General features: G+C 33.7%; 1 protein-coding gene across 1 annotated transcript in view; it reads left to right on the top strand.

Moving 5' to 3' along the window:
* Nucleotides 1–25,321, top strand: part of LOC127698984 (26S proteasome non-ATPase regulatory subunit 8-like) — a 135,017-nt gene that overhangs the window by 67,492 nt on the left and 42,204 nt on the right. The window contains exons 4-6 of the mRNA XM_052202776.1: nt 1,810–1,903; nt 6,388–6,486; nt 15,041–15,114. Of these exons, the coding sequence (XP_052058736.1) occupies nt 1,810–1,903; nt 6,388–6,486; nt 15,041–15,114 (267 nt within the window). The remainder of the gene's footprint in view (nt 1–1,809; nt 1,904–6,387; nt 6,487–15,040; nt 15,115–25,321) is intronic.

Raw genomic sequence — 25,321 nt, forward strand, 5'->3', positions numbered from 1 at the left:
AGGGGCCAAAAACTAGGATTTCATACCAAAAAAGAAAGGTTGGGATTGATTTTGGGGGTTATCAACTTATGGCCCTAACCGTTTAAGGAAAAGGGGCCAAAAACAATATTTTTCTAAAACTTTGTATAAATTGTTTATTTCTTGACCAATTTCAATGTAGTTTAATTCAAAGTCTTGAATTCTTGGGGTTCTATAATATACTGAATCCAAATGTGTATTTAGATTTTAGATTTTGGGCTCCCTTTTTGAATTGGTCCACATTAAGGTCCAAAGGGTTCAAAATTAAACTTAGTTTGATTAAAATTAAAATTGAATGATTAGGGTTCTTTGATATGCAAAATTTAACCTTGCTTTTAGAATTTTTGTTTGTCGGGCCTGTTTTCAAATTGGTCCACATTAAGGTCCAAAGGGTCCAAAATTAAACTTTGTTTGATTTTAACAAAAATTGAATTCAAGGGTTTCTTAAATATGATGAATCTAAACATGTATTTAGATTTTTTTTTTTTGGGCCCCGTTAACAAATTGGTCCACATTGAGTCCAAATTAAGGGTAACAATAAAGTTAAAATTTGTTTGCTTTCATCAAAAATTTTATTCTTGGGGTTCTTTGATATGCTGATTCTAACCATGTATTTAGATTTTGGATATTGGACTATAATATGTAAATATGCCTGTCCCAAGTCAGGAGCCAGTAGTTCAGTGGTTGTCCTTGGTTCATGTCTGTCATATTTGTTTTTCGTAAATTGTTTTGTTATAAATTAGTCCGTTAGTTTTCTCAATTGAATTGTTTCATATTTTTCATGTCTGGGCCATCATTGACAATTCAGGTGAACGACACAGGCTCTTTAGAGCCTCTACTTTTTCTTTCCTTTATTCTCATTTGTCAGAATTAAAATTTGATAATATTAAGGGGATCTCGCTTTTAAAATCTTGTGTCTCCCATTTTTTAATAGTTTCCCTAAAACAATTAACTTAGCTAGCTAGGTCTCACATGATTGGTCCATCAAAATGTGCATCAATAACTGATTTGCCAATTCAGTTAGAAAGGAAAAGTAAACAATCTGCTAAAAAGTAAAAATCAATGAATTTGACGATATTGTCAGGGTTGATTTAGAGGTTGATTAGGCCACAGACCCCAGTTAATTTCCCTATCATATCTTTATAACGTTTTTTCACATTAAAAAAAATTAACCTGCAAAAATTTGCAAAATTTTTGGTATGTGTAATGTACAGTACAAGTCTCACATTATATCCAACTTTTAGGAAAATCCCTTCTATGCAGGTCATTAATTTAGCCAAAACACATCCATACTGGTATGGACAAGTCAAGAGATGTTCCAAAAACTATAAATGTTACCTTTTGCAACTGGCCTAATCACTCATTCCCACTACTGAATAGTTAAATAATGCATCAAAAAATTTATTTCAACTCTCTTCTTTCATTTCCACCCTATAAAAAACTAAGAAATGAATCAGGAAGGCAGAGAATAAATATAAAGAAAAAAGACACTATAATAACAAGGAACTATATTTGTGGACAACGAAAAGCGGGGTCATTAATTGTGGTCTCGGGCCATTAATTGAAAAAAAGAGAATTAATTGAGGCCTAAATATTGAATATTTTCCCATGTTTGCAACATTTATTTTTTTACTTGCCAATCGGACAATTTCACTGCAGCTTAGTCATAGAATGACATAAACTTGTCCATGCAATTGAACATCCTTAAATATTGAACCCTGTAAATCATCTTCTTTTGACTTGATGACTATATAATAAGATCATTTTCAAAGGAACATGTTTATTTTTCAGGGAAAATTTACCAGAATCAACATATAAGTATCAACTATTAGGCCTGAATTTACTTTGTTTGCTAGCACAGAACAGAGTTGCAGAATTTCACACAGTAAGTGTAAGCGTAATTTCATTCCACCATGTATTTATTCCAGGGAACTGTTTTTCACTAGAGAATATTGGATGTAAATAGTGTGAAAGCGTCGATCTTGATATCGTTGTTTTTGACTAGCTTGACGGAGTCAAAAAGCGAGACATAGGTATGCTGTTTCCGGCGGCGGCGTCAACAATGTATTAGTTTGTGATTAGGTCTAGTTTATGGTGAACCACTAGTGGTAAGTCAAAGATTTTTGGTATGCAGTTGTATTAGTATTGGCACATCTAATTACCATGGAGATTATTTGGCCCTGCCCCATCAGTTATGGTCTATTGACTTTGAAATTTATGCTTAGTTTTCATGTATTAGTTTGTGATTAGGTCAGTTTATGGGGAACCACTAGTGGTAAGTTAATGATAATTGGTATGCAGTTGTATAAGCATTGGCATATCTCATTTCCATGGAGATTATTTGACCCCGCCCCCTCAGTCATGGTCTATTGACTTTGAAATTTTTGCTTAGTTTTCATGTATTAGTTTGTGATTAGGTCAGTTTATGGGGAACCACTAGTGGTAAGTTAATGATAATTGGTATGCAGATGTATAAGCATTGGCATGTCTCATTTCCCTAGAGATTATTTGGCCCCACCCCCCAGTCATGGTCTATTGACTGTGAAACTTTTGCTTAGTTTTCATGTATTAGTTTGTGATTAAGTCGGTTTATTGGGAACCACGAATGGTAGGTCAATGATATTTGGTATGCAGTTGTATTAGCATTGGCAAATCTCATTACCCTGGAGATTATTTGACCCCACTCCTTCAGTTATGGTTAATTGACTTTGAAATTTTGCTTAGTTTACATGTATTAGTTTGTGTTTAGGTTTGTTTAAAGAGAACTACTTATGATAAGTCAATGGTATTTGGTATGCAGTTGTATTACCATTGGCACATCTCATTTCCTAGGAGATTGTTTAGCCATTTACCTTCAGTCATGGTTTATTGACTTTGAATATTTGCAAAACTTACATGTGAAAGTGTTGCTATTTTAGATTCAACATTTGCATTATGGAAATTACAAAAAAGCGAGACATATCTCTGTTATAACAGTTTATGTTTATATTATACCGGTTTATTGTTTACATAAATTAATAGGTTAAAATTAGAATAATTTTCAAGGAACCAGTTTAATTAATCTAAATCAATCTAGCGCTATTTTATGATATAGTATTAAAAGTCGTATAACATAAAATATAATTTGACGGGGTTTTTGCACTAACTTCTGAAATGGATGAGAAGGAATATGAAACAATTCTCCAGTACTTAAAATTGCAAAAATATCCTGAAGATTCAAGTGAAAATGAAAAAAAGAAGAATAAGAGCAAAAAAGGACGTATTTGTAATCAAAACACACGATGGAATGGATTATCTGTATACAAAAAATGAGGTTCAAAATAACTAGTGCAATCACTCCTGCCCTGGAACAAAATCACTAGTGTAATCATTCCTTGTAGAAAAGCACTAGTGTAATCATTCCTGCATTGTTCAAAAACACTACTGTGAACATTCCTTGGATGTAAAACGCTAGTTTACTTTGTCAATTTTTTATGCAAGTTTTAGTTAATTCAAATACCCCCACCCCCACCCCCCCTAAAAAAAAAATACCAAGCCCCATTTTTTTTATATATTTCCCCTGAGACTACTGTATGTAGTCTCAGATTTCCCCTTCAAAAAATCATCTGTAGAATCTTATGATGAGTGGTGGAAATTTTACACTGGACCCGGATTAAAAAACTTAGTGGTTTTTTGTTGGTGGATAAAAAACACTAGGAATTTTCATCCTCCGGATCAAGTACACTGTGGAATCAAACCACTGTTACACGAGTACATAACAAAGATATCCTTGGATTAGCAGCTGTTTATCCCCCTCAAGGCCTCCTCTTTTTCTTTATGAATAAAGAACCTTTGACTGATGTTGAAGGTTGACTTTCATTTATAAGTGGAATGATGTTTCAAGTCAGAAACATTAACAGTTATATATATACATGTGTATATCAATAAGATTTCAGCCCTGAGACAATTGCTATTTATTTCTTAAGGCTTAACAGAAATAGAACAAATTTGATAAATACAGCAATATTTTACATTTAAATAATCGTTATACATGTACATGTACATGTATTTGACTCACTGGAGAAAGATATATACATGTACACATGTAGTGATGTTTCTGTTCATTCTCAGTTGTCCTTCAACGTTGTTTCAGCAGGGCATTCTAAATCAGTTTATTTGATTCAACGAATGAACATAAAATCTTTAAGGAAGTTCGCTTGTCATGTTTTGGAATTTTTGTCAGATTTTCAGAATCCTCTGGTTTTATCTATTTGAATGCCTTAAAAAATTTTGCCCATTGACCCCCATTTTTCTTTTTAAAAATCTTTTACATGCATAATTATAAGCCATCTGTAAAAGTCTTATAAAATCTTAATTATTTTTTAATAGTTTTTGAGAACTGTAACTTGTCAATGATAAAGCTATGAAAAATCAAGAGAGGATATTTTCCCGCCAAAATTTCAATGGCTAATATCTCGAAAACAAGCACATTGACCTAAATTTTATTTTTGCTCTTTTTATTCCTTTATTAATCCCCTATCAATATATACTAGTGTTATGAAAAGCTTGTTAATTTGAAACTGAGTAGCGAACTTCCTTAATACATTATGGAATTATGTGTCTTCTTTCTTATTTTATTCTTTCAAAATTATATAAGATTCCTCATAGCAAAACATTGACATCGCTTTAAGGAATAGGAATCCTTTGCTGGTATTCCCAAATACTTCTGAATTATTGACTGAATTTGGATGAAACCTCTCAAAGAAATATTAGAACATGATGCCATCATTCACCACTTTATTTTCATTTTGGTACATATATATTTTGGCCCAAGGGATGTTACCATCACTTGTCTTATGTTGTATCTGAACCCTTAGGATCAATTTAAATCGATTTTGGCCTGATTATTTCTAGGAATATTTATTATAATTTATGTGTATATAGCCCAACATGGCCATCATGGCTTAAAACAGAACATAAGGGTAAAATTCAAGTAATTGTCTTTATCTGAAATATCCTTTTACCCATTATTTTGCTAATCAGAGGTCCTTACTTCTTATATGACTGAACCAATTTAAATTAAACTTGTCATCTATGATCCTAATTCCTTAGTGTGTAGAGATTTTAGTTTGTGAATTAATTATGTTATGGTATATCAAACCAACATGGCCACCATGACTAAAGGTAGAACAAATTGGTAGAATGAAAGTAATTTTCTAATACATTTTATCCCCCCGCCACAGGCAATGGGGGCATTAAGTGTTTGTTACCTTGACCGTTTTTCCGTCCGTCAGTCCCATTATAGTTTCCAAGCTCTAACTTAAGTTTTCCTCATCCAAATTTTATGAAACTCATACACAATGCTTAGAACCAAAACTCGCAGACAGAGTTTGAATTTGGGCAGCGAGTCGCTAAACCATTCTAGAGTTATGCCCCTTTGTAACTTGGAAAATTGCAAAATTTTTGGTTTTCCAACTCTAACTGAAGTTTTTATCATCCGAATTTTATGAAACTCATACACAAAGCTAAGAACCAAAACACGCAGACAGAGTTCGAATTTGGGCAGTAAGTCACCTACCCTTCTAGAGTAAAGCCCTTTATAACTTGGAAAATTTCAAATTTTTTGGTTTCTGTACTCTTACTTAAGTTTGACCTATTCAAATTTTATGAAACTTATATATATATATACACAATGCTAAGAACCACAACATGCAGACACAGTTCGAATTTGGGCAGTGAATCATTTACCCTTCTAGAGTTAAGCCGGTTATAACTTGGAAATTTTTTTTATTTTTATGCCCCTGCTGTAGAATAAACAAGATGGATGAAGTCGAACCGTTATATTTCTTTCACCAAAGTCTTTTGCCAATAATGAATTTTAATTGCCACAATTTTTATTTTTTCGCAAAATGTGAAAATGGTGATCGCCAGTGGAAACCCTGTCCCTTTCAATTTTCAGGACACTGTGATAAAGGTTAAGGTCAAAGTCACTAAAAAAAAAAGAAATTTGTGTTGAAAAAGTGGTTTCAGGATGTTAAATTAAATACAAAATGTACTACAAATATCATTGCAACCTTACTTGGATATACAGTGACATATGGTCATATAAGGATAGTTAGAGAAAAGTCCCTGTTGATCTTGAAATCACTTGGTCTCAAAATAAATTTGTGTAAGACATACTGTCTAAAAGTAAAAACATAACAGAAAAGAATCATACCTAAAAGATTACAGAAATAAATTAGAAATCAGGTCACTATAAGCATGATAAGCTTTTCCGCTTTATATGGGGGTGGTGTGGGATATGTGAGCTAGCTCACAAAAGGTTCTCTAGTAATATTGATATTGTAACTAATCTTCTCTTATTGATAATGATAAGTTAAAATTTTACAGGAACTAGAGTTATTGCCTGTTAAAGAGTTGCAGAATAATATTTATATAAAGCATCCTGTTTCAATGGAGCAGTATTTAATGGAAGGCAGTTACAACAAGGTGAGGTCTATGTGGACATGGTTCATCATTATCTCTTTATAATTAATTTATATAAATATTTTTTACACGCCCTTTTTAGCTCACCTGACCTGAAAGGTCAAGTGAGCTTTTCTCATCACTTTGCGTCCATCGTCCGTCGTCCTGCGTCCGTCGTCCTGCGTCCGTCGTCCGTCGTCCGTAAACTTTTACAAAAATCTTCTCCTCTGAAACTACTGGGCTAAATTTGACCAAACTTGGCCACAATCATCATTGGGGTATCTAGTTTAAAAAATGTGTCCGGTGACCCGGCCAACCAACCAAGATGGCCGCCATGGCTAAAAATAGAACATAGGGGTAAAATGTAGATTTTGGCATATAACTCTGAAACCAAAGCATTTAGAGCAAATCTGACGCGGGGTAAAATTGTTTATCAGGTCAAGATCTATCTGCCCTGAAATTTTCAGATGAATCGGACAACCCGTTGTTGGATTGCTGCCCCTGAATTGGTAATTTTAAGGAAATTTTGCCGTTTTTGGTTATTATCTTGAATATTATTATAGATAGAGATAAACTGTAAACAGCAATAATGTTCAGCAAAGTAAGATCTACAAATAAGTCAACATGACCAAAATGGTCAGTTGACCCCTTAAGGAGTTATTGCCCTTTATAGTCAATTTTTAACCATTTTTCGTAAATTTTTGTTATCTTTTACAAAAATCTTCTCCTCTGAAACTACTAAGACAAATTTAACCAAACTTGTCCACAATCATCATTAGAGTATCTAGTTTAAAAAATGTGTCCGATGACCTCGCCCGCGAACCAAGATGGCTGACTCGGCTAAAAAATAGTACATAGGGTAAAATGCAGTTTTTGGCTCATATCTCTGAAGCCAAAGCATTTAGAGCAAATCTGATGAGGGTAAAATTGTTCATTAGGTCAAGATCTATCTGCCCTAAAATTTTCAGACCAATCAGGCAACCCGTTGTTGGGTTGCTGCCCCTGAATTGGTAATTTTAAGGAAATTTTGCCGTTTTTGGTTATTATCTTGAATATTATTATAGATAGAGATAAACTGTAAACAGCAATAATGTTCAGCAAAGTAAGATCTACAAATAAGTCAACATGACCAAAATGGTCAGTTGACCCCTTAAGGAGTTATTGCCCTTTATAGTCAATTTTTAACCATTTTTCGTAAATTTTTGTAATCTTTTACAAAAATCTTCTCCTCTGAAACTACTAAGACAAATTTAACCAAACTTGTCCACAATCATCATTAGGGTATCTAGTTTAAAAAATGTGTCCGATGACCCCGCCCGCGAACCAAGATGGCCGACATGGCTAAAAAATAGTACATAGGGTAAAATGCAGTTTTTTTGGCTCATATATCTGAAACCAAAGCATTTAGAGCAAATCTGATGAGGATAAAATTGTTCATTAGGTCAAGATCTATCTGCCCTGAAATTTTCAGACCAATCAGGCAACCCGTTGTTGGGTTGCTGCCCCTGAATTGGTTTTAAGGAAATTTTGCCGTTTTTTTGGTTATTATCTTGAATATTATTATAGATAGAGATAAACTGTAAACAGCAATAATGTACAGCAAAGTAAGATCTACAAATAAGTCAACATGACCAAAATGGTCAGTTGACCCCTTAAGGAGTTATTGCCCTTTATAGTCAATTTTTAACCATTTTTCGTAAATTTTTGTAATTTTTTACAAAAATCTTCTCCTCTGAAACTACTAAGACAAATTTAACCAAACTTGTCCACAATCATCATTAGGGTATCTATTTTAAAAAATGTGTCCGATGACCCCGCTCGCGAACCAAGATGGCCGACATGGCTAAAAAATAGTACATAGGGTAAAATGCAGTTTTTGGCTCATATCTCTGAAACCAAAGCATTTAGAGCAAATCTGATGAGGATAAAATTGTTCATTAGGTCAAGATCTATCTGCCCTGAAATTTTCAGACCAATCAGGCAACACGTTGTTGGGTTGCTGCCCCTGAATTGGTAATTTTAAGAAAATTTTGCAGCTTTTGGTTATTATCTTGAATATTATTATAGATAGAGATAAACTGTAAACAGCAATAATGTACAGCAAAGTTAGATCTACAAATAAGGCAAACATGACCAAAATTGTCAATTGACCCCTTAAGGAGTTATTGCCCTTAATAGTAAATTTTTTACAATTTTCATAAATTTTGTAAATTTTTGTAAATTTTTACAAAGTATTTTCCACTGTAATTACCGGGCCAAGTTCATTATAGATAGAGATAGTAGAAAGGAGCAAGAATGTTCAGTCAAGTAAGATCTACAAACACATCACCATCACCAAAACACAATTTTGTCATGAATCCATCTGTGTCCTTTGTTTAATATGCACATAGACCAAGGTGAGCGACACAGGCTCTTTAGAGCCTCTAGTTATGGTATACCAATGTTTGTCCTTCTGTCAACACTTCGTACAATAAATCAAATTTGCTTAAACCAATTCTCATATAATTTTAACACAACATTAGAAAGAAAGCTCTTTTTATATTTTTATAAGTTTTGATTTTCTCGTTGTGAAGAGTTTCAGGACTTAAACCGTTAAGGCAGAGTTCGCGAAAACTTATTTTGACCCGTCGGTCATGGGACCGACAAAGCATGATTATTTGTCAGTCCTACAAAATTTTAGCCAGTCCTACAAAATCTCTCAATTTTTTTCCTAAAAAAAAATTGATAACATATTTTATCGAAAAATAACTTTATTAATATTAGTTTTATTCTTCGCACCCACAGGCAAATTAACAATGAAAGACCAGTTCAGGTCTTCTGATTGTTCTTATTTAAAGTCATCTTCACTATCCATTTCATCATCTGAATCACTTTCTCGGCTGTTACAGTATTTGTTTGCTCCATTGTAGGGTTCAATCGCCGATTGTTTGCCAGGGATGGCTCTATGGACAAATTAAGTAGGCCACGTGTAGATCGCCGCTTTGGTTTGTTTATAATAAATCCGTAAACCAGTACCGGAAATTGGCAGCGGATACATCTGATAACCGATGTAAACACTAATTGGAAACAGTTGCGGTACATCTAATAACCGATGTAAAAAAGTGCCGAAATATGCACTACAACGGCCGTTTTTACATCGGTCATTGGGACCGGCACTAGCCTTCAAAATACTGGTCCGAGCCTCATTTTGACCGACAGGACCGACAGGACCGACCATTTTCGTGAACTCTGATTTAAGTCCATTTTTCACATATTGCGCACTTACTCCAGTATTCCTTGATTGATTTCCTCAAGATTTAAATTTTTGTTAGGGTTGATAAAAAGGAAGCTACTTGCAGATTTTTATGCCCCTGCTGTGGCGGAGGGGGCATTAATTTAACCCTTGTCTGTCTGCACGTCCATATGTCCCAAAATTAGTTTTCATTCTCGAACTTTAGTTTGTCCATGTTGTCTGAAACAAATGTTATCAAACTAATATGCAATGCTTATTACCTCCAAAAATACACAGATCAAGTTTGAATATGGGTGGATCCATTTTCACCGTTCTCAAGGTATATCCCATTATAAATTGAAAAATTGCTAAATTTGCTGTTTGTGCAATTTAGCTTTACTTTGCCTCTACCAAATGTTATGAAACTTATACAGAATGCTTATTACCACCACCAACCACATATCAAGTTCGAATTTGGGTGGAGTTACTAACATCATTCTCGAGTTATGTCCCTTTATAGATGGAAAATTGCTGCATTTGCTGTATGTTTAGCGTAACTTACATCGTTCTCGAGTTACTGTAAATTCAGAAATTATTGCGTGCATTTATTATTGCGATTTTGTCATTTTAGACTAAAATGCGATTTTAACTTTTGCGATATTGAGAAAAATCCTGTTTAAATCATATAAAAAATTTCAAAATGCGAGTTTAAATTATTGCGATTATAACCCTATCGCATTTACCGCAATAATAAAAACATCGCAATAATTTCTGAATTTACAGTATGTCCCTTTACAGATGGAAAATTGCTGCATTTGCGATATGTTTACAAGCAGGGGTATCTGTGTCCCATAAACACATTCTTCTTTTATTTTGAATTTTCCAGTTTGTTGTTCCAGAGATACTGGACTTAAATTTGCAGATTTATGTAAACATAATGTACTATAACTTTAGTTTGTTATGCCCCCGCTGTAGCGGAGGGGGCATTAAGTTTTACCTTTGTCCGTCTGTACTTCCAACCGTCCATACATCCCAAAGTTGGTTTCCGTTCTCTAACTTTAGTTTGCCTCTACCAAATGTTATGAAACTTATACACAATGATTATTACTACTAAACACAGATCAAGTTTGAATTTTGGTTGCGTCACTTTAACCGTTCTAGAGTTATGCCCCTTTACAAATGGAAAAATTGCTGAATTTTTGGTTTCCTTTCTCTAACTTAAGTTAGCCTCAACCAAATGTTATGAAACTTATACACAATGCTTATTACCACAAAATACAGATCAAATTTGAATTTTGGGGGTGTCATTTTAACTGTTCTAGAGTTATGCCCCTTTGAAAATGGAAAAATTGCTAAATTTTTTGTTTCCGTTCTCTAACTTAAGTTTGCCTCAACCAAATGTTATGAAACTTATACACAATGCTTATTACCACAAAATACAGAATAAATTTGAATTTTGGTGGCGTCATTTTAACTGTTCTAGAGTTATGCCCCTTTAAAAATGGAAAAATTGCTGAATTTTTGGTTTCCGTTCTCTAACTTAAGTTAGCCTCAACCAAATGTTATGAAACTTATACACGATGCTTATTACCACAAAATACAGATCAAATTTGAATTTTGGGGGTGTCATTTTACCTGTTCTAGAGTTATGCCCCTTTAAAAATGGAAAAATTGCTGAATTTTTTGTTTCCGTTCTCTAACTTAAGTTTGCCTCAACCAAATGTTATGAAACTTATACACAATACTTATTACCACAAAACACAGATCAAGTACAAAATTGGGTTGTGTCACTTTTACCCTTCTTCAGTTATGTCCCTTTATAACTTTCTATGATATGTAAGCGAGGGCATCATCTGTGTCCATGGGACACATTCCCCATTTATTTAGACATCAATAATTTTGTCAAACCTTCATGGAATTTTATGAAATTTGGACAGAAGCTTGTTTATGACCAAAATACAGTATCCAGAGCATAATTAAGGGGTTTCCTTTTCCAAAAGGGAAAGACCTTACTGTATTTCTTCTGATTATTGTCCCCCGCCGATTGACTTTTTTAAAAAGAGTTATGCCCCTTGGAAATATTAAATTTATGGAAAATGGCCTCGTTAGTGCTCTTATGGGTACAATTCTTGCCAGATTTTTATAAAACTTATACTATAGGTTAATAACAGCAATACCTCGGGCAAGTTTTATGATGGTGGCCGCAATATGTGCAACGCGGGGGATATTGGAACTCTGTTCTTTTATTATTATTATTCTTTTTCCACCAAACTTTGACGAAGTTAGCAGCCTTAACCGTAAGACATATCGCTTTCAGGTTCACACTTTGTATCGGTGTCATAAATATCTTTCTGGAACTCACCCTGTGAGTCGTAAAATTTTGTCGGTCCAGAGTTATCCCGAAACCTAAAAACCTTGTTATCATTCAAACGCCGTCACTGTAATAGGTAGAAAAAAACCAAAGAGTGGAATTTGTTAAGGACAAGACCCTGGTTCTTCATTACATTTGGAACGACTCATTGGTAGGGTTATACCCCTTTGAAAATTAACCGATATCGGTTGGCCACTAAACCTCAGAAACCGTAAGTCGTAGCCACCTAGGGTCTTCACCTATGATCATCAATTCATGTGACCTTAAAAATACTTCAAGGTCAAATTTTTACCTTGACCTTTGACCTTACACCTTGTTATGGGATAATCTCATAAACCCTTATACATACAGGAATCATCAATAGTGAAAAATGTTTGGGTCATCAAAGCGCAACCTTGGTACATTTTGACCGAATCGATTTGACCTTTCTGTAAGGGTCATAAACCTCGTTAACAGTTTCTGAAAAGACAAAATTAGCCTTTACTCCTAAACCAAAGTTCCTACACCCATGGTGTCTTCAGCAAGGATAAATGACCTTGACATAAGTCATAAGGTCTAAGGTCAAGGTCATGACCTAGATTACATATTTTATATTTTTGACCATATTGTAAGTGTTTTTTGCGTGTTCAATGCTTTTCAATGCATTTTAAATCAATTTAAACATATATTTTACCTTATGAAAAGGAAAGACCTCTCAATTGTTCATGAACAATTGACATTTTAATTTTGAAAATATTTGTTTTCATTTTTATTGGACCACAAAAAATTTTGCGGTCGTATATTGGTATGACGTTGGTGTTATCGTCGTCGTCGTCGTCGTCCGAAGACACATTGGTTTTCGCACAATAACTTTAGTTTAAGTGTATGGATCTCTATGAAATTTTACCATAAGGTTCAATACCACAAAAGGAAGGTTGGGCTTGATTTTGGGGGTTATGGTACCAACAGTTAAGGAATTAGGGGCCAAAAAGGGGCCAAAAATAAGCATTTTTGTAACTTCCAGACAATAACTTGTGTGCTAGTGTATGAATCTCTCTGACATTGTACCACAAGGTTCCATATCACAAAGGGAATGCTGGGATTGATTTTGGGGGTAATTGCCTCAAAATTTTAGGAATTAGGGGCCAAAAAAGGGGCAAAAAACAAGCATTTTTCTAGTTTCCAGACAATAACTTGTGTGTAAGTGTATGGATCTTTCTGAAATTGTACTTCAAGGTTCCATATCACTAAGGGAAAGCTGGAATTGAGTTTGGGGGTAATTGCCCAAAACGTTTAGGAAAAAGGGGCCAAAAAGGGGCCAAAAATAAGCATTTTTCTAGTTTCCAGACAATAACTTGTGTTCAAGTGTATGGATCTCTCTGAAATTGTACTGCAAGGTACCATACCACAAAGGGAAGGCTGGGATTGATTTTGGGGGTAATTGCCTCAAAATTTTAGGAATTAGGGGCAAAAAAGGGGCAAAAAACAAGCATTTTTCTAGTTTCAGGACAATAACTTGTGTGTAAGTGTATGGATCTTTATAAAATTGTACTAGAAGGTTCCATATTACAAAGGGAAAGCTGAGTATGAGTTTGGGGGTAATTGCCCTAAACATTTAGGAATTTGGGGCCAAAAAGGGGCCAAAAAACAAGCATTTTTACAGTTTCCAGACAATAACTTGTGTTCAAGTGTATGGATCTCTCTGAAATTGTACTGGAAGCTACCATACCACAAAGGGAAGGCTGGGATTGAGTTTGGTTGTGATGAATCATAAGGGGGTTCAAAAAAATGGGGGGGGGGGATTTTTTTTTCCTTTTTTCCTTTTTTTTTTCTTTAAAATTTTCCATTTTAAGTTGGTTATTTTTTATTTATATATAAAAGCAAATAATAATGATATGGTTTGATTTCATCAAAAATTGAAATATTGGGGTTCTTTGATATGCTGAATCTAACCGTGTATTTAGATTCTTAATTTTTGGTCCTGTTTTCAAATAGGTCTACATTAAGGTCCAAAAGGTCCAAAATTAAACTTAGTTTGATTTTAACAAAAATTGAATTCTTGGGGTTCTTTGATATGCTGAATCTAACCGTGTATGTATTTAGATTTTGGATATTGGACCATAATAGGTAAATTAAAAAATTTTAAGTTCTTAGACCACATTCATTCTGTGTCAGAAACCTATGCTGTGTCAAATATTTAATCACAATCCAAATTCAGAGCTGTATCAAGCTTGAATGTTGTGTCCATACTTGCCCCAACTGTTCAGGGGTCGACCTCTGCTGTCGTATCAAGCTGCTGCCAGCGGAGCATTTTATTTTGTATTTTACTGATAAATGGACTTGTTATTTACAAGAAACAAGTAGATACAGTCTAGGGTTAAAGTTTGATACACATCAATTACTTTGTCAAACCTTCATAGAATTTTATGAAACTTTGGCAAAAGCTTTTTTATGATTAAGAGATAATGTCTGAATCAAACTTTTTGAAAATTAATTTTCATTTTCAGTATTTTTCTGATAGATGGACTTAGTTTTTTAAAGTTAACATTTACAGATAGTCTGGGATTGATTTTTTTTGACATGATAAATTTGTAAACCTTCATGGATTGTTATGAAACTTGGACAGGAGCTTATCTTCAAGACCAAGAAATAGCATCAAAAGAAAAAGTTTGATTTTTTTTTTCAATTCTGTATTTTACTGATAAATGGACCCATTTTTTAAGTCAACATTACACTTTTACGCTGACAGCAGCAATTGTAGGCGAGACACAGGGTTCTGCGGAACCCCTACAAATTTGTTTTATACTATTCAGTATGCACCATGTTCATGCAACTTTCCTACAGGCTCATCAGATGTTCATGACAATTCTAAACATTTGAGTGAGGTATTGCCATATAATTTGACAACTTGACTATTGGTTTATATTAGAATTTTAGATATGTTTTAAGACTTCCTCCTCTGACAGTGGGGAATTGCAGTCTCAGATTACTGCCATTTTCTTTTTTTTTTAATTCAGGTTTTCTTAGCAAAGGGCAATGTACCTGCTGAAAATTACACATTTTTCATTAATATATTATTGAACACCATCAGGTAAGTAAATTATGATTATAATTCTGATTTGAATATTTCAATATTTTAGTAAATTTGCCAGGTCAATCTGATCCCTTCATATTAAGTATTCATGATTAGGTCTATTTCCTTGTTTACTGTGTATGAGGTTTGAGTGACTTTCAACTGGGAAATCTTAATGAATAAAAAGGGCAACACAGTCATAAACAATCGTTCTTTAAATATTTGTTTATGGCTGAAATTGCCAATTGAGCTTTTTCATCACTTGACATCTGTCGTCCCTAGTTGTTGTCGTCCATTAACTTTAACAAAAATCTTCTCCTTTGAAACTCCAAAGTTGGCCACAACCGTCATTGGGGTATATCTAGTTGTAGATAATGTGTCCAATGTCCCCTTCCTGCCAACCAACATGGACGACATGGCTATAAATAAAACATAGGGGTAAAATGCAAGTTTTGTCTCTTATCTTATAATACGCTATAGATAAAGAAAATCTGACAGAGACAAAAATGTTAAGATTGATTGATTGTTGGTTGCTTAATAAAAAAAAAAAAAAAAAAAAAAAAATGTTAAGAAAGTTTTAGATCTACAAATTTACCTACTGCTCATTTACATCAAATCTGTCAGAAGACTTCTTGAGTTATTGCCATTAAATGATAAATACCAAGTTTTTTTCATTTTTGCCTATTATCTTGAAAACTTTTATAGAAAAATCAGAAACTTTAGATAGCCAAAATGATCAGCAAGACTAGATCTACAAATTTTGATAAATTTCCATTTGTACGATATTTTACATTTGCTTTCAAAATCTTCACTTCGGGTCTGAATTGATAATCAAAGGAAGGTCCCTTATGTTTTTTTTGTGAAATTTAACATGTTTTAAAATCATAAATTTTGAGAAACATCTTTTTGTGCTAGGAATTCAACAAAAATTGACATGTTAGTTATGATATGCTATTCAAATTTGATTTCCAGTGATAAAAATTGATTTTTGAGATGATTTGGTGGTCAAATGTACTCTAAAAACTTTTTTTTTTATTAATTCACAAGTTAAATAATAAAAAGGTATATTATGCATTACCTGATGTCAAAATTGTAGTAAACCTAAATTTTTGTGAAACAATGATAAATTTCGAGAAACATCTGTGTTTGATAGGATTTCAATGAAAATCAATATGTAGATATAATTTATTATTCCAAAATTATTGCATGTTTAAAAAATTATTGTTTGCATTTATGAAAATGACCACTAAAATGCATAGTACTTGGATTTAGACAAAAGAACACATACAGAATTAATTGCTGGTCTCAAAAGTAGTGGAAATTAGTAACCTCTGAACATAAATGGCTTTGTATGCATCCGTCTCTGTGCCTCACACAAAAATGTGCAAGAGGTCCCTTGCTGAAATGTCAGTTTTCTTGCCTTTGATAATAAGGATTTTTAACCGAATTTTCAAGGGAAAATATCGGTTATTAATTAGGTGATGTACGGTGAGCGGCTGCCAAAAAGTGTCTCTGCAATAACTTGAAAACGCTTTGATGAAATCTTTTCAAATTTAGATCTGTTGTTTCCTGTTACTAAATGAAGGTCAATTTCGATTTTCACGACTTCAGCTTTTATCGTTGTTGAGTTGTAGACCTTTAAGTAGTGAAAAGTGATACTTAGATTGATTTAAGCCTTTCCATTTCAGAACCCTACAAAAATTCTTTTATTTTTTTACTTGATCCTGTTTGGGAGTCCAGATTTGCAAATATCATTTTCATGCAGGAAAATCCGTTTTGCTGTCAATCTGACAGCCTCTTGTTGTGAACTTTTAGCATTTTTGAATATAACATGTATGTGTAAAACAAAAAGGGATTGAGAGAAATTGAAATCAGTGCATTGATAAGCATGGAAATTAAGATATTCTGTACAAATAAATCATTTAATTGGTTAATGTGTTGACAAGGGAAGTGACATTTGATTTTGGAGCTGGAATTTGGGGCTAGGAAAATTTTGTAAATACAATTATTTGGTCCTTATGTTTGGCCGGGTTGGATGAAGACCAACACCAGCTTTTAGTACGGCAATGTTGGACAGACAGCAGGCAAAAAGGTTGGTACCTCATTTGTGTAATCTACTCATCCTAAAGTTTCAACCCATGTCACTGAAACTTCACAAAATATTAAACACATGTTGAAGCTGTGTACCAGCTATCTTGGATTTTTTTGAGGGTTTTTTCCTCCATTTTTCCAGACTTGGGAATATGTTTTTTTTTTTAGCAAAATTTACACATTTTTATATGACCGCAAAAAATTTTTTTGCGTCGTATAATGTTATGATGTGGTCGTCGTCCGAAGACACATTTGGTTTCCGGACAATAACTTTAGTTTAAGTGAATGGATCTCTATGAATTTTTACCAGAAGGTTCAATACCACAAAAGGAAGGTTGGGATTGATTTTGGGGGTAATGGTACAAACAGTTTAGGAATTAGGGGCCAAAAACAAGCATTTTTGTAGTTTCCAGACAATAATTTGTGTGTAAGTGTATGGATCTCTCTGAAATTGTACCACAAGGTTTCATACCACAAAAGGAAGGTTGGGATTGATTTTGGGGGTAATGGTACCAACAGTTTAGGAATCAGGGGCCAAACAAAAAGCTTTTTTGTAGTTTCCGGACAATAATTTGTGTGTAAGGGTATGGATCTCTCTGAAATTGTACCACGAGGTTCCATTTCACGAAGGGAAGGCTGGGATTGAATTTGGGGTTAATTGCCCCAAACATTCAGGAATTAGGGGTAAAAAAAGAGGCCAAAAACAAGCATTTTTCTAGTTTCCACACAATAACTTGTGTTTTAGTGTATGGATCTCTCTCTAAAATTGTACTACAAAGTTCCATGCCCTAAAGGGAAGGCTGGGATTGAGTTTGGGGTTAATTACTCCAAAGGGGGGGTTCATAAAGTTGGGGGGATTTTTTTTCCTATTTTTCTGGGGGGGTTCATTTTTTTTCTTCAAGAATTTTTGAAATCTTCAATTGCACAGTATTGCGCAATAACAAGAAATCTTCTATTGCACAATAGCACAGTATTGTGCAATAGCAAGAAATGTTCAACTGCACAGTATTGTGCAATAGCAAGAAATCTTCAATTGCACAGTATTGCGTAATAGTAAAAAATTTTCAATTGCACAGTATTGCGTAACAACACAGTATTGCGCAATAGCAAGAAATCTTCTTTTGCACAGTATTGTGCAATATATACAGTATTGCACAATAGCAAGAAATCTTCAATTGCACAGTATTGCGCAATAGCAAGAAATCTTCAATTGAAAACAAATACAAATGTTTTAACCAATATCGATGGGATTAATTAAGTCTTTAATTTTTGGGGGTTCTAACCTTGTATAATTTTTTTGGATATTGGGCCCCATTTTTAAATTGGTCTACATTGAGGTCGATAGGGTCCAAAATTAAACTTTGTTTGATTTCATCAAAAACAGAATTATTGCGGTTGTATGATTTGTTGAATCTTATTCTGCATTTAGACTTTTATTTTGGGCCCTGTTTTCAAATTAGTTCATATTAAGGTTTGAAGGGTCCAAAATTAAACTTTTGTTTGATTTCCACTAAAATTAAATTATTGGTGTTTTTTTTATATGCTGAATCTAACCATGTTGTTAGATTTTGGATATCAGACCATTCTAGGTAAATTAAATGTCCCATTTCAAATTTGTAAGATCTTTGACCACATTTATTTTGTGTCAGAAACCTATATTATGTCAAAAATTTGATCACAATCCAAATTCAGACAGTATCAAGCTTGAATATTGTGTCCAAACTTGCCCCAACTGTTCAGGGTTCGACCTCTGCGGTCGTATCAGGCTGCGCTCAGCAAAGCATTTTATTTTATCTGTTGGGGAGTTCCAGATTGTCCTTTTAGATTTTAAGTTTATTATACCCCACACAACAAAGTTGCATAGGGTATAATGTTTTTGACACATCTGTCCGTCCATCATGTTCTTGTCATGGCAACTCCTCTGAAACCACACAACAGAATTTCATGAAACTTTATAGATTGTAAGGACATACTATGTAGATGTGCATATTGACGAGAAATTAAAGGGAAACTTTGCCAAAAAATGAGAAATTTATATTATATTCATTCCTTAGAATTAAGCATACATTCATTGATATTAACATTTTATTCTCCTGGATAAGTGAACAAAATAGATTTTTAAATCCGACTATCAATTTTCGACATGATACCATCTTGACAGCATCTTGATACAAATTTCAATGAGGTAACTAAATACCACAAAGTCCCAAAACAAGCATGGCATACCAAAGTTTCATTCAGTTTCAAGTGATGTATACATATATGTATCTGGTACAACAACTTTCATATGTAATACATTTATTCACTCTGGGTTCATCCCTAATTTGATAATCAACATGGCTTAATAAAATATTGCCAGAAGAAGTTTGAAAGTGGCACATTCAGGCATTCTAACAACTTCCTGTGTACAACTTTCTGTCCTGACTGATAGTAATATACAAGATATGAAATCATGCACATATCAAATTGGGGGTATGCAATTTAATTAACACACTGTTTATGAATGACATGTATAAAGAAAGGAAATTATGAGTATGAAATGAACCAGCTAAAGAATATATTTATACATTTTCTTAAGGTTAAATTTGGAAATAAGAAAATAAGATAAACTTGATTTTGATAATTATGGACATCTTGAAAATTTTATGACAAATTTCGGTCAACATATCGATATTTTTAATCGACATTAGAGCACAGAAACATATATTTATTTCACACAAATGTCAAGGAAGTCAACATTTAAATTTGGTAAACGGATAGAAAGTCACTGATCAAAACATCACAATTAAAAATACTGTATATTGTTTGCAAATATAAGAGAAACTTCCTGATCTTTTTATTACATCTATTCATTTAAAAGTATAAAAAATTGTTTATTACCATTGTTCGATGAACATTTATCAAATTCTAATCGTATGAGGTCACCATGAGGCCAATTAGACAGTTTGTTTCTTTTGCAATTATTTAAGCATAATTTTTTACAAATAAATTTTTAGTTCCCTACAGACGAAGTCGAAGGGGACTTTAGGTTTGCACTCCGTCCGTCTGTCCGTCTGTCCATCCGCCAGTCCGGCAAATCAGCTTTCCACACTTTTTTTCTTTGTTCTTGAAGATATTGATTTGATATTTGGTATATAGTTTTATTATGTTTATAGTTATAGATCAAGTTTGAATTTTGTTCCGGTCTGATGATTTAGTCCAGAGTTATGGACCATAACTCTGGACCATATCTAATGTTAGAGTACTATGTTAAACCATATTTCTGTACAAAGGGAGATAACTCATTTTTTAAAAGACATTCTTTGTTAAATTATTTGAAGAATTTTTTGACAGGTTTGTTTGTTATTATACCCCACGCCACGAGTTGTGGAGGGTATAATGTTTTTGACCCATTTGTCTGTCCGTCTGTCCGTCCGTCAGTCCTGTTTCTTGTCGTCGCAACTCCTCTCAAACCACACAACAGAATTTCACGAAACCTTTTTAGATAATAAGGACATACTATGTAGTTGCGCATATCGACAGGAAATTACGATTCAATTTTTTTTCTAGGAGTTACGCACCTTTGAACTTATTTACTTTAATGTACTACTGCAACAGTTTGTCATCGCAACTCCTCTCAAACCACACAACAGAATTTCATGAAACCTTTTCAGATAATAAGGACATACTACGTAGATGTGCATATCGACAGGAAATTACGATTCAATTTTTTTTCCAGGAGTTACACCCCTTTGAACTTATTTGCCCAATATACTACTTCAACCTTTTGTCATCGCAACTCCTCTCAAACCACACAACAGAATTACATGAAACTGTGTAGATAATAAGGACATACTACGTAGATGTGCATATCGACAGGAAATTACGATTCAATTTTTTTCCAGGAGTTACGCCCCTTTGAACTTATTTGCCCAATATACTTCTGCAACCTTTTGTCATCACAACTCCTCTCAAACCACACAACAGAATTTCATGAAACCTTTTCAGATAATAAGGACATACTACGTAGATGTGCATATCGACAGGAAATTACGATTCAATTTTTTTTCCAGGAGTTACGCCCCTTTGAACTTATTTTCCCAATATACTACTGCAACCTTTTGTCATCGTAACTCCTCTCAAACCACACAACAGAATTTCATGAAACTGTGTAGATAATAAGGACATACTATGTAGACGTGCATATTGACAGGAAATTATGATTCAATTTTTTTTTCTGATATAATTTTTTTTCTTACACTTATTTTATTTCTCCAATGACAATGTGGGGACGTGGGGTATGTGAGCGCGCTCACTAAGGTTCTTTCATTTAGTATAAACTAATTTTCTAAATGCTATATATTATATCAAAAAAATTATGAAGAGAAATCCTTTAATTAGATAAAAACTATTTTTATTAATGTATATATTTCGATACATTACATTGTGTAGATAAAAGTTATTGACATTTTATAGATAAGTTACAAATCTATATTAGTTTGTGACAAATGAAAGAAAACAATATTTGGAACTATTAATTATATCTGATTATAATTTGAAATAGATATACACTGTATTACATCATATCTAATTCTAGAGAACTATTAATCATATCTAATGTTTTTATTCATCATGTGTTTAAGATATTGATTGATAATTGGTATATAGTTTTATCATGACAAGTTACAGATCAAGTTCAAATTTTTGTTTCTGACTAATAATTTTGTGCAGAGTTATGGTCCTATGACTTGAAAAATTCACTCATATAATCAGTTTTCCACACTGTTTTTAGTCATGCTTGAAGATATTGACGTTGATATTTACTTTTTGTTTACACCATGACAAGTTATAGAACAAGTTAGCATTTTGTTCCAGTATAATGAATTTTTACCCGGTAGGGGACTATGTATTGCCATGCAATACTCTCAGAATGCTTGTTGTTTTCAATGTGTGATAGTTTGAGTAAAATACAAACTTGATCGACAATATTTTTCTCATCACAATTATGTGACTAGATTTTTTTTCTTGTCAAAATCTTCCTCTCTGAAGGGACTGGAAACCCTCAGTGCTTTCCCTTTCTGAATTAGATCTTTTTAGCTATGATAGTACAAGACAATTCTAGCAACCTTATACAAAACTTCTTATAAAAATTATGCTCCAATCATATGAAAACAAAAATGTGAGTTAATTCAATCTTGTTAGCGCTCTCATGTGTACAAGTCTTGCCAAATTTAAAAAAAACTTATATCATAGGTTTATATCAGCAACATCTCAGACAAAAAGTATAAACCCCTAAGGACTCTCCTATTATTCATTCTTTTCTCCAATTTTTAGTCTCCTACCGACTTTAGGTTTGCACTCCGTCCGTCTGTCTGTCTGTCCATCCGTCAGTCTGGCAAATCAGTTTTCCGCACTTTTTTCCGTCATGCTTGAAGATATTTGATAATTGGTATATAGTTTAACCATGTCAAGTTACAGATCATGTTCAAATTTTGTTCCGGTCTGATGATTTTGTGCAGAGTTATGGTCCTTGGACTTAGAAAATTCACTCAAATAATCAGTTTTCCTCACTTTTTTTCGTCATGCATGAAGATATTGATGTGATAATTGGTATATAGTTTTATCATGACAAGTTACAGATCAAGTTCGAATTTTGTTCCGGTCTGATGATTTTGTGCAGAGTTATGGTCCTTGGACTTAGAAAATTCACTAAAATAATCAGTTTTCCTCACTTTTTTTTGTCATGCTTGAAGATATTGATTTGGTAATTGGTATATAGTTTTATCATGACAAGTTACAGATCAAGTTTGAATTTCTGTTCTGATGATTTGTGCAGAGCTATAGTCTTGGACAGAAAATTCACTTAAATAATAAGTTTTCTACACTTTTTTTCGTCATTCTTGAAGATATTGACTTGATATGTATATGTTATATAGTTTACACCATGACAAGTTATAGATCAAGTTAGCATATTGTTCCAGTACAATGAATTTTTAAGCGGTAGGGGACTATGTATTGCCATGGAATACTCTCAGAATGCTTGTTAAAAATATTTTGTGTTTATGAAAAAAAAAATTGTCAAGGTTAAAGGTCAAGGTTATAAGTGACCTTTTGACTTAAAATAGGCCATATGTTCCCATGGTCATTACTGGAGACCCAATGTGTCTATCACTAACTGTTTTCAAGTTAAAATCATTTGAAAATAAAAAAAATAAAAATCACTCAGGCTTCTATAGTAAACCCCTCCTTTATTTTGGCCCCTCAAAGTACCCCTTTATAGACCCCAATGCACAACCAAAACCCTGATTGCATCACTAGACATGTAAGTCTAACATATTGTGGAACCTTAATTAAATCTGACCAGCAGTTTTGGAGAACTGCTGCGTACAAGTTCAAATTCGAAAAAGCGGCGGAAGAAGAACTAGATTTGCCATTGCGAGCAATTGGGGATGGCATCCTTGTCCACCAATTTTTTATACAACCGCAAAAAAAATTTTGTGGTCGTATATTGGTTTGACGTTGGCGTCGTCGTCGTTGTCGTCCGAAGACACATTAGTTTTCACACTCTAACTTTAGTTTAAGTGAATGGATCTCAATGACATTTTACCATAAGGTTCAATACCACAAAAGGAAGGTGGGGATTGATTTTGGGGGTTATGGTACCCACAGTTAAGAAATTAGGGGCCAAAAATAAGCACAGGGTTCCATATCACAAAGGGAATGCTGGGATTGATTTTGGGGGTAACTGCCTTCAAATTTTAGGAATTAGGGGCCAAAAAGGGGCAAAATACAAGCATTTTTCTAGTTTCATGACAATAACTTGTGTGTAAGTGTATGGATCTCTCTGACATTGTACCACAGGGTTCCATATCACAAAGGGAATGCTGGGATTGATTTTGGGGGTAATTGCCTCCAAATTTTAGAAATTAGGGGCCAAAAAGGGGCAAAAAACAAGCATTTTTCTAGTTTCATGACAATAACTTGTGTGTAAGTGTATGGATCTTTATGAAATTGTACTACAAAGGTTCCATATCACAAAGGGAAGGCTGGAATTGAGTTTTGGGGTAATTGCCCAAAATGTTTAGGAATAAGGGGCCAAAAAGGGGCCAAAAATAAGCATTTTTCTAGTTTCCAGACAATAACTTGTGTTCAAATGTATGGATCTCTCTGAAATTGTACTGCAAGGTACCATACCACAAAGAGAAGGCTGGGATTGATTTTGGGGGTAATTCCCTCAAAATTTTAGTAATTAGGGGCCATAAAAGGGCAAAAAATCAAGCATTTTTCTAGTTTCAGGACAATAACTTGTGTGTAAGTGTATGGATCTTTATGAAATTGTACTGCAAGGTTCCCTATCACAAAGGGAAAGCTGGGTTTGAGTTGAGGGGTAATTGCCCTAAACGTTTAGGAATTTGGGGCCAAAAAGGGGCCAAAAAACAAGCATTTTTCTAGTTTCCAGACAATAACTTGTGTTCAAGTGTATGGATCTCTCTGAAATTGTACTGCAAGGTACCATACCACAAAGGGAAAGCTGGGATTGAGTTTGGGGGTGATGAATCATAAGGGGGTTCAAAAAATTGGGGGGGGGGGATTTTTTTTTTCCTTTTTTTTCTTTTAAATTTTCCATTTTAAATTGGTTATTTCTGATTTATATATAAAAGCAAATAATAATGATATGGTTTGAATAGGTAAATTAAAAATGTTTAAGTTCTTAGACCACTTTCATTCTGTGTGAGAAACCTATGCTGTACGTGTCAAATATTTAATCAATCCAAATTCAGTGCTGTATCAAGCTTGAATGTTGTGTCCATACTTGCCCCAACTGTTCAGGGTTCGACCTCTGCAGTTGTATCAAGCTGCGCCCCAGCGGAGCATTTTATTCAAAACTGCAACTATTTTGAAACTATTAAACAGTCAATGCACATATATACATGACAACACATATTTTTGTAAATTTTCAGAAGGTTTGAAGTTCACACTTTTGCAGTTTCCATGGTAACTGCGGCCATTTTGAAAATTCCAAAGTCAAATGGAACATCTGCATATGCCAATAAACATTTCTGTAAAGTTTCATGAAGTTTCAAGCACTTTATATTTTTTTCTCATTGTTTCCATGGTAACGGCAGCCATTTTGAGAATTCCTAGGTCGAACAGC

Source organism: Mytilus californianus, unplaced genomic scaffold (genome assembly GCF_021869535.1).
Source record: "Mytilus californianus isolate M0D057914Y unplaced genomic scaffold, xbMytCali1.0.p SCAF_4, whole genome shotgun sequence".
Classification (NCBI taxonomy): domain Eukaryota; kingdom Metazoa; phylum Mollusca; class Bivalvia; order Mytilida; family Mytilidae; genus Mytilus; species Mytilus californianus.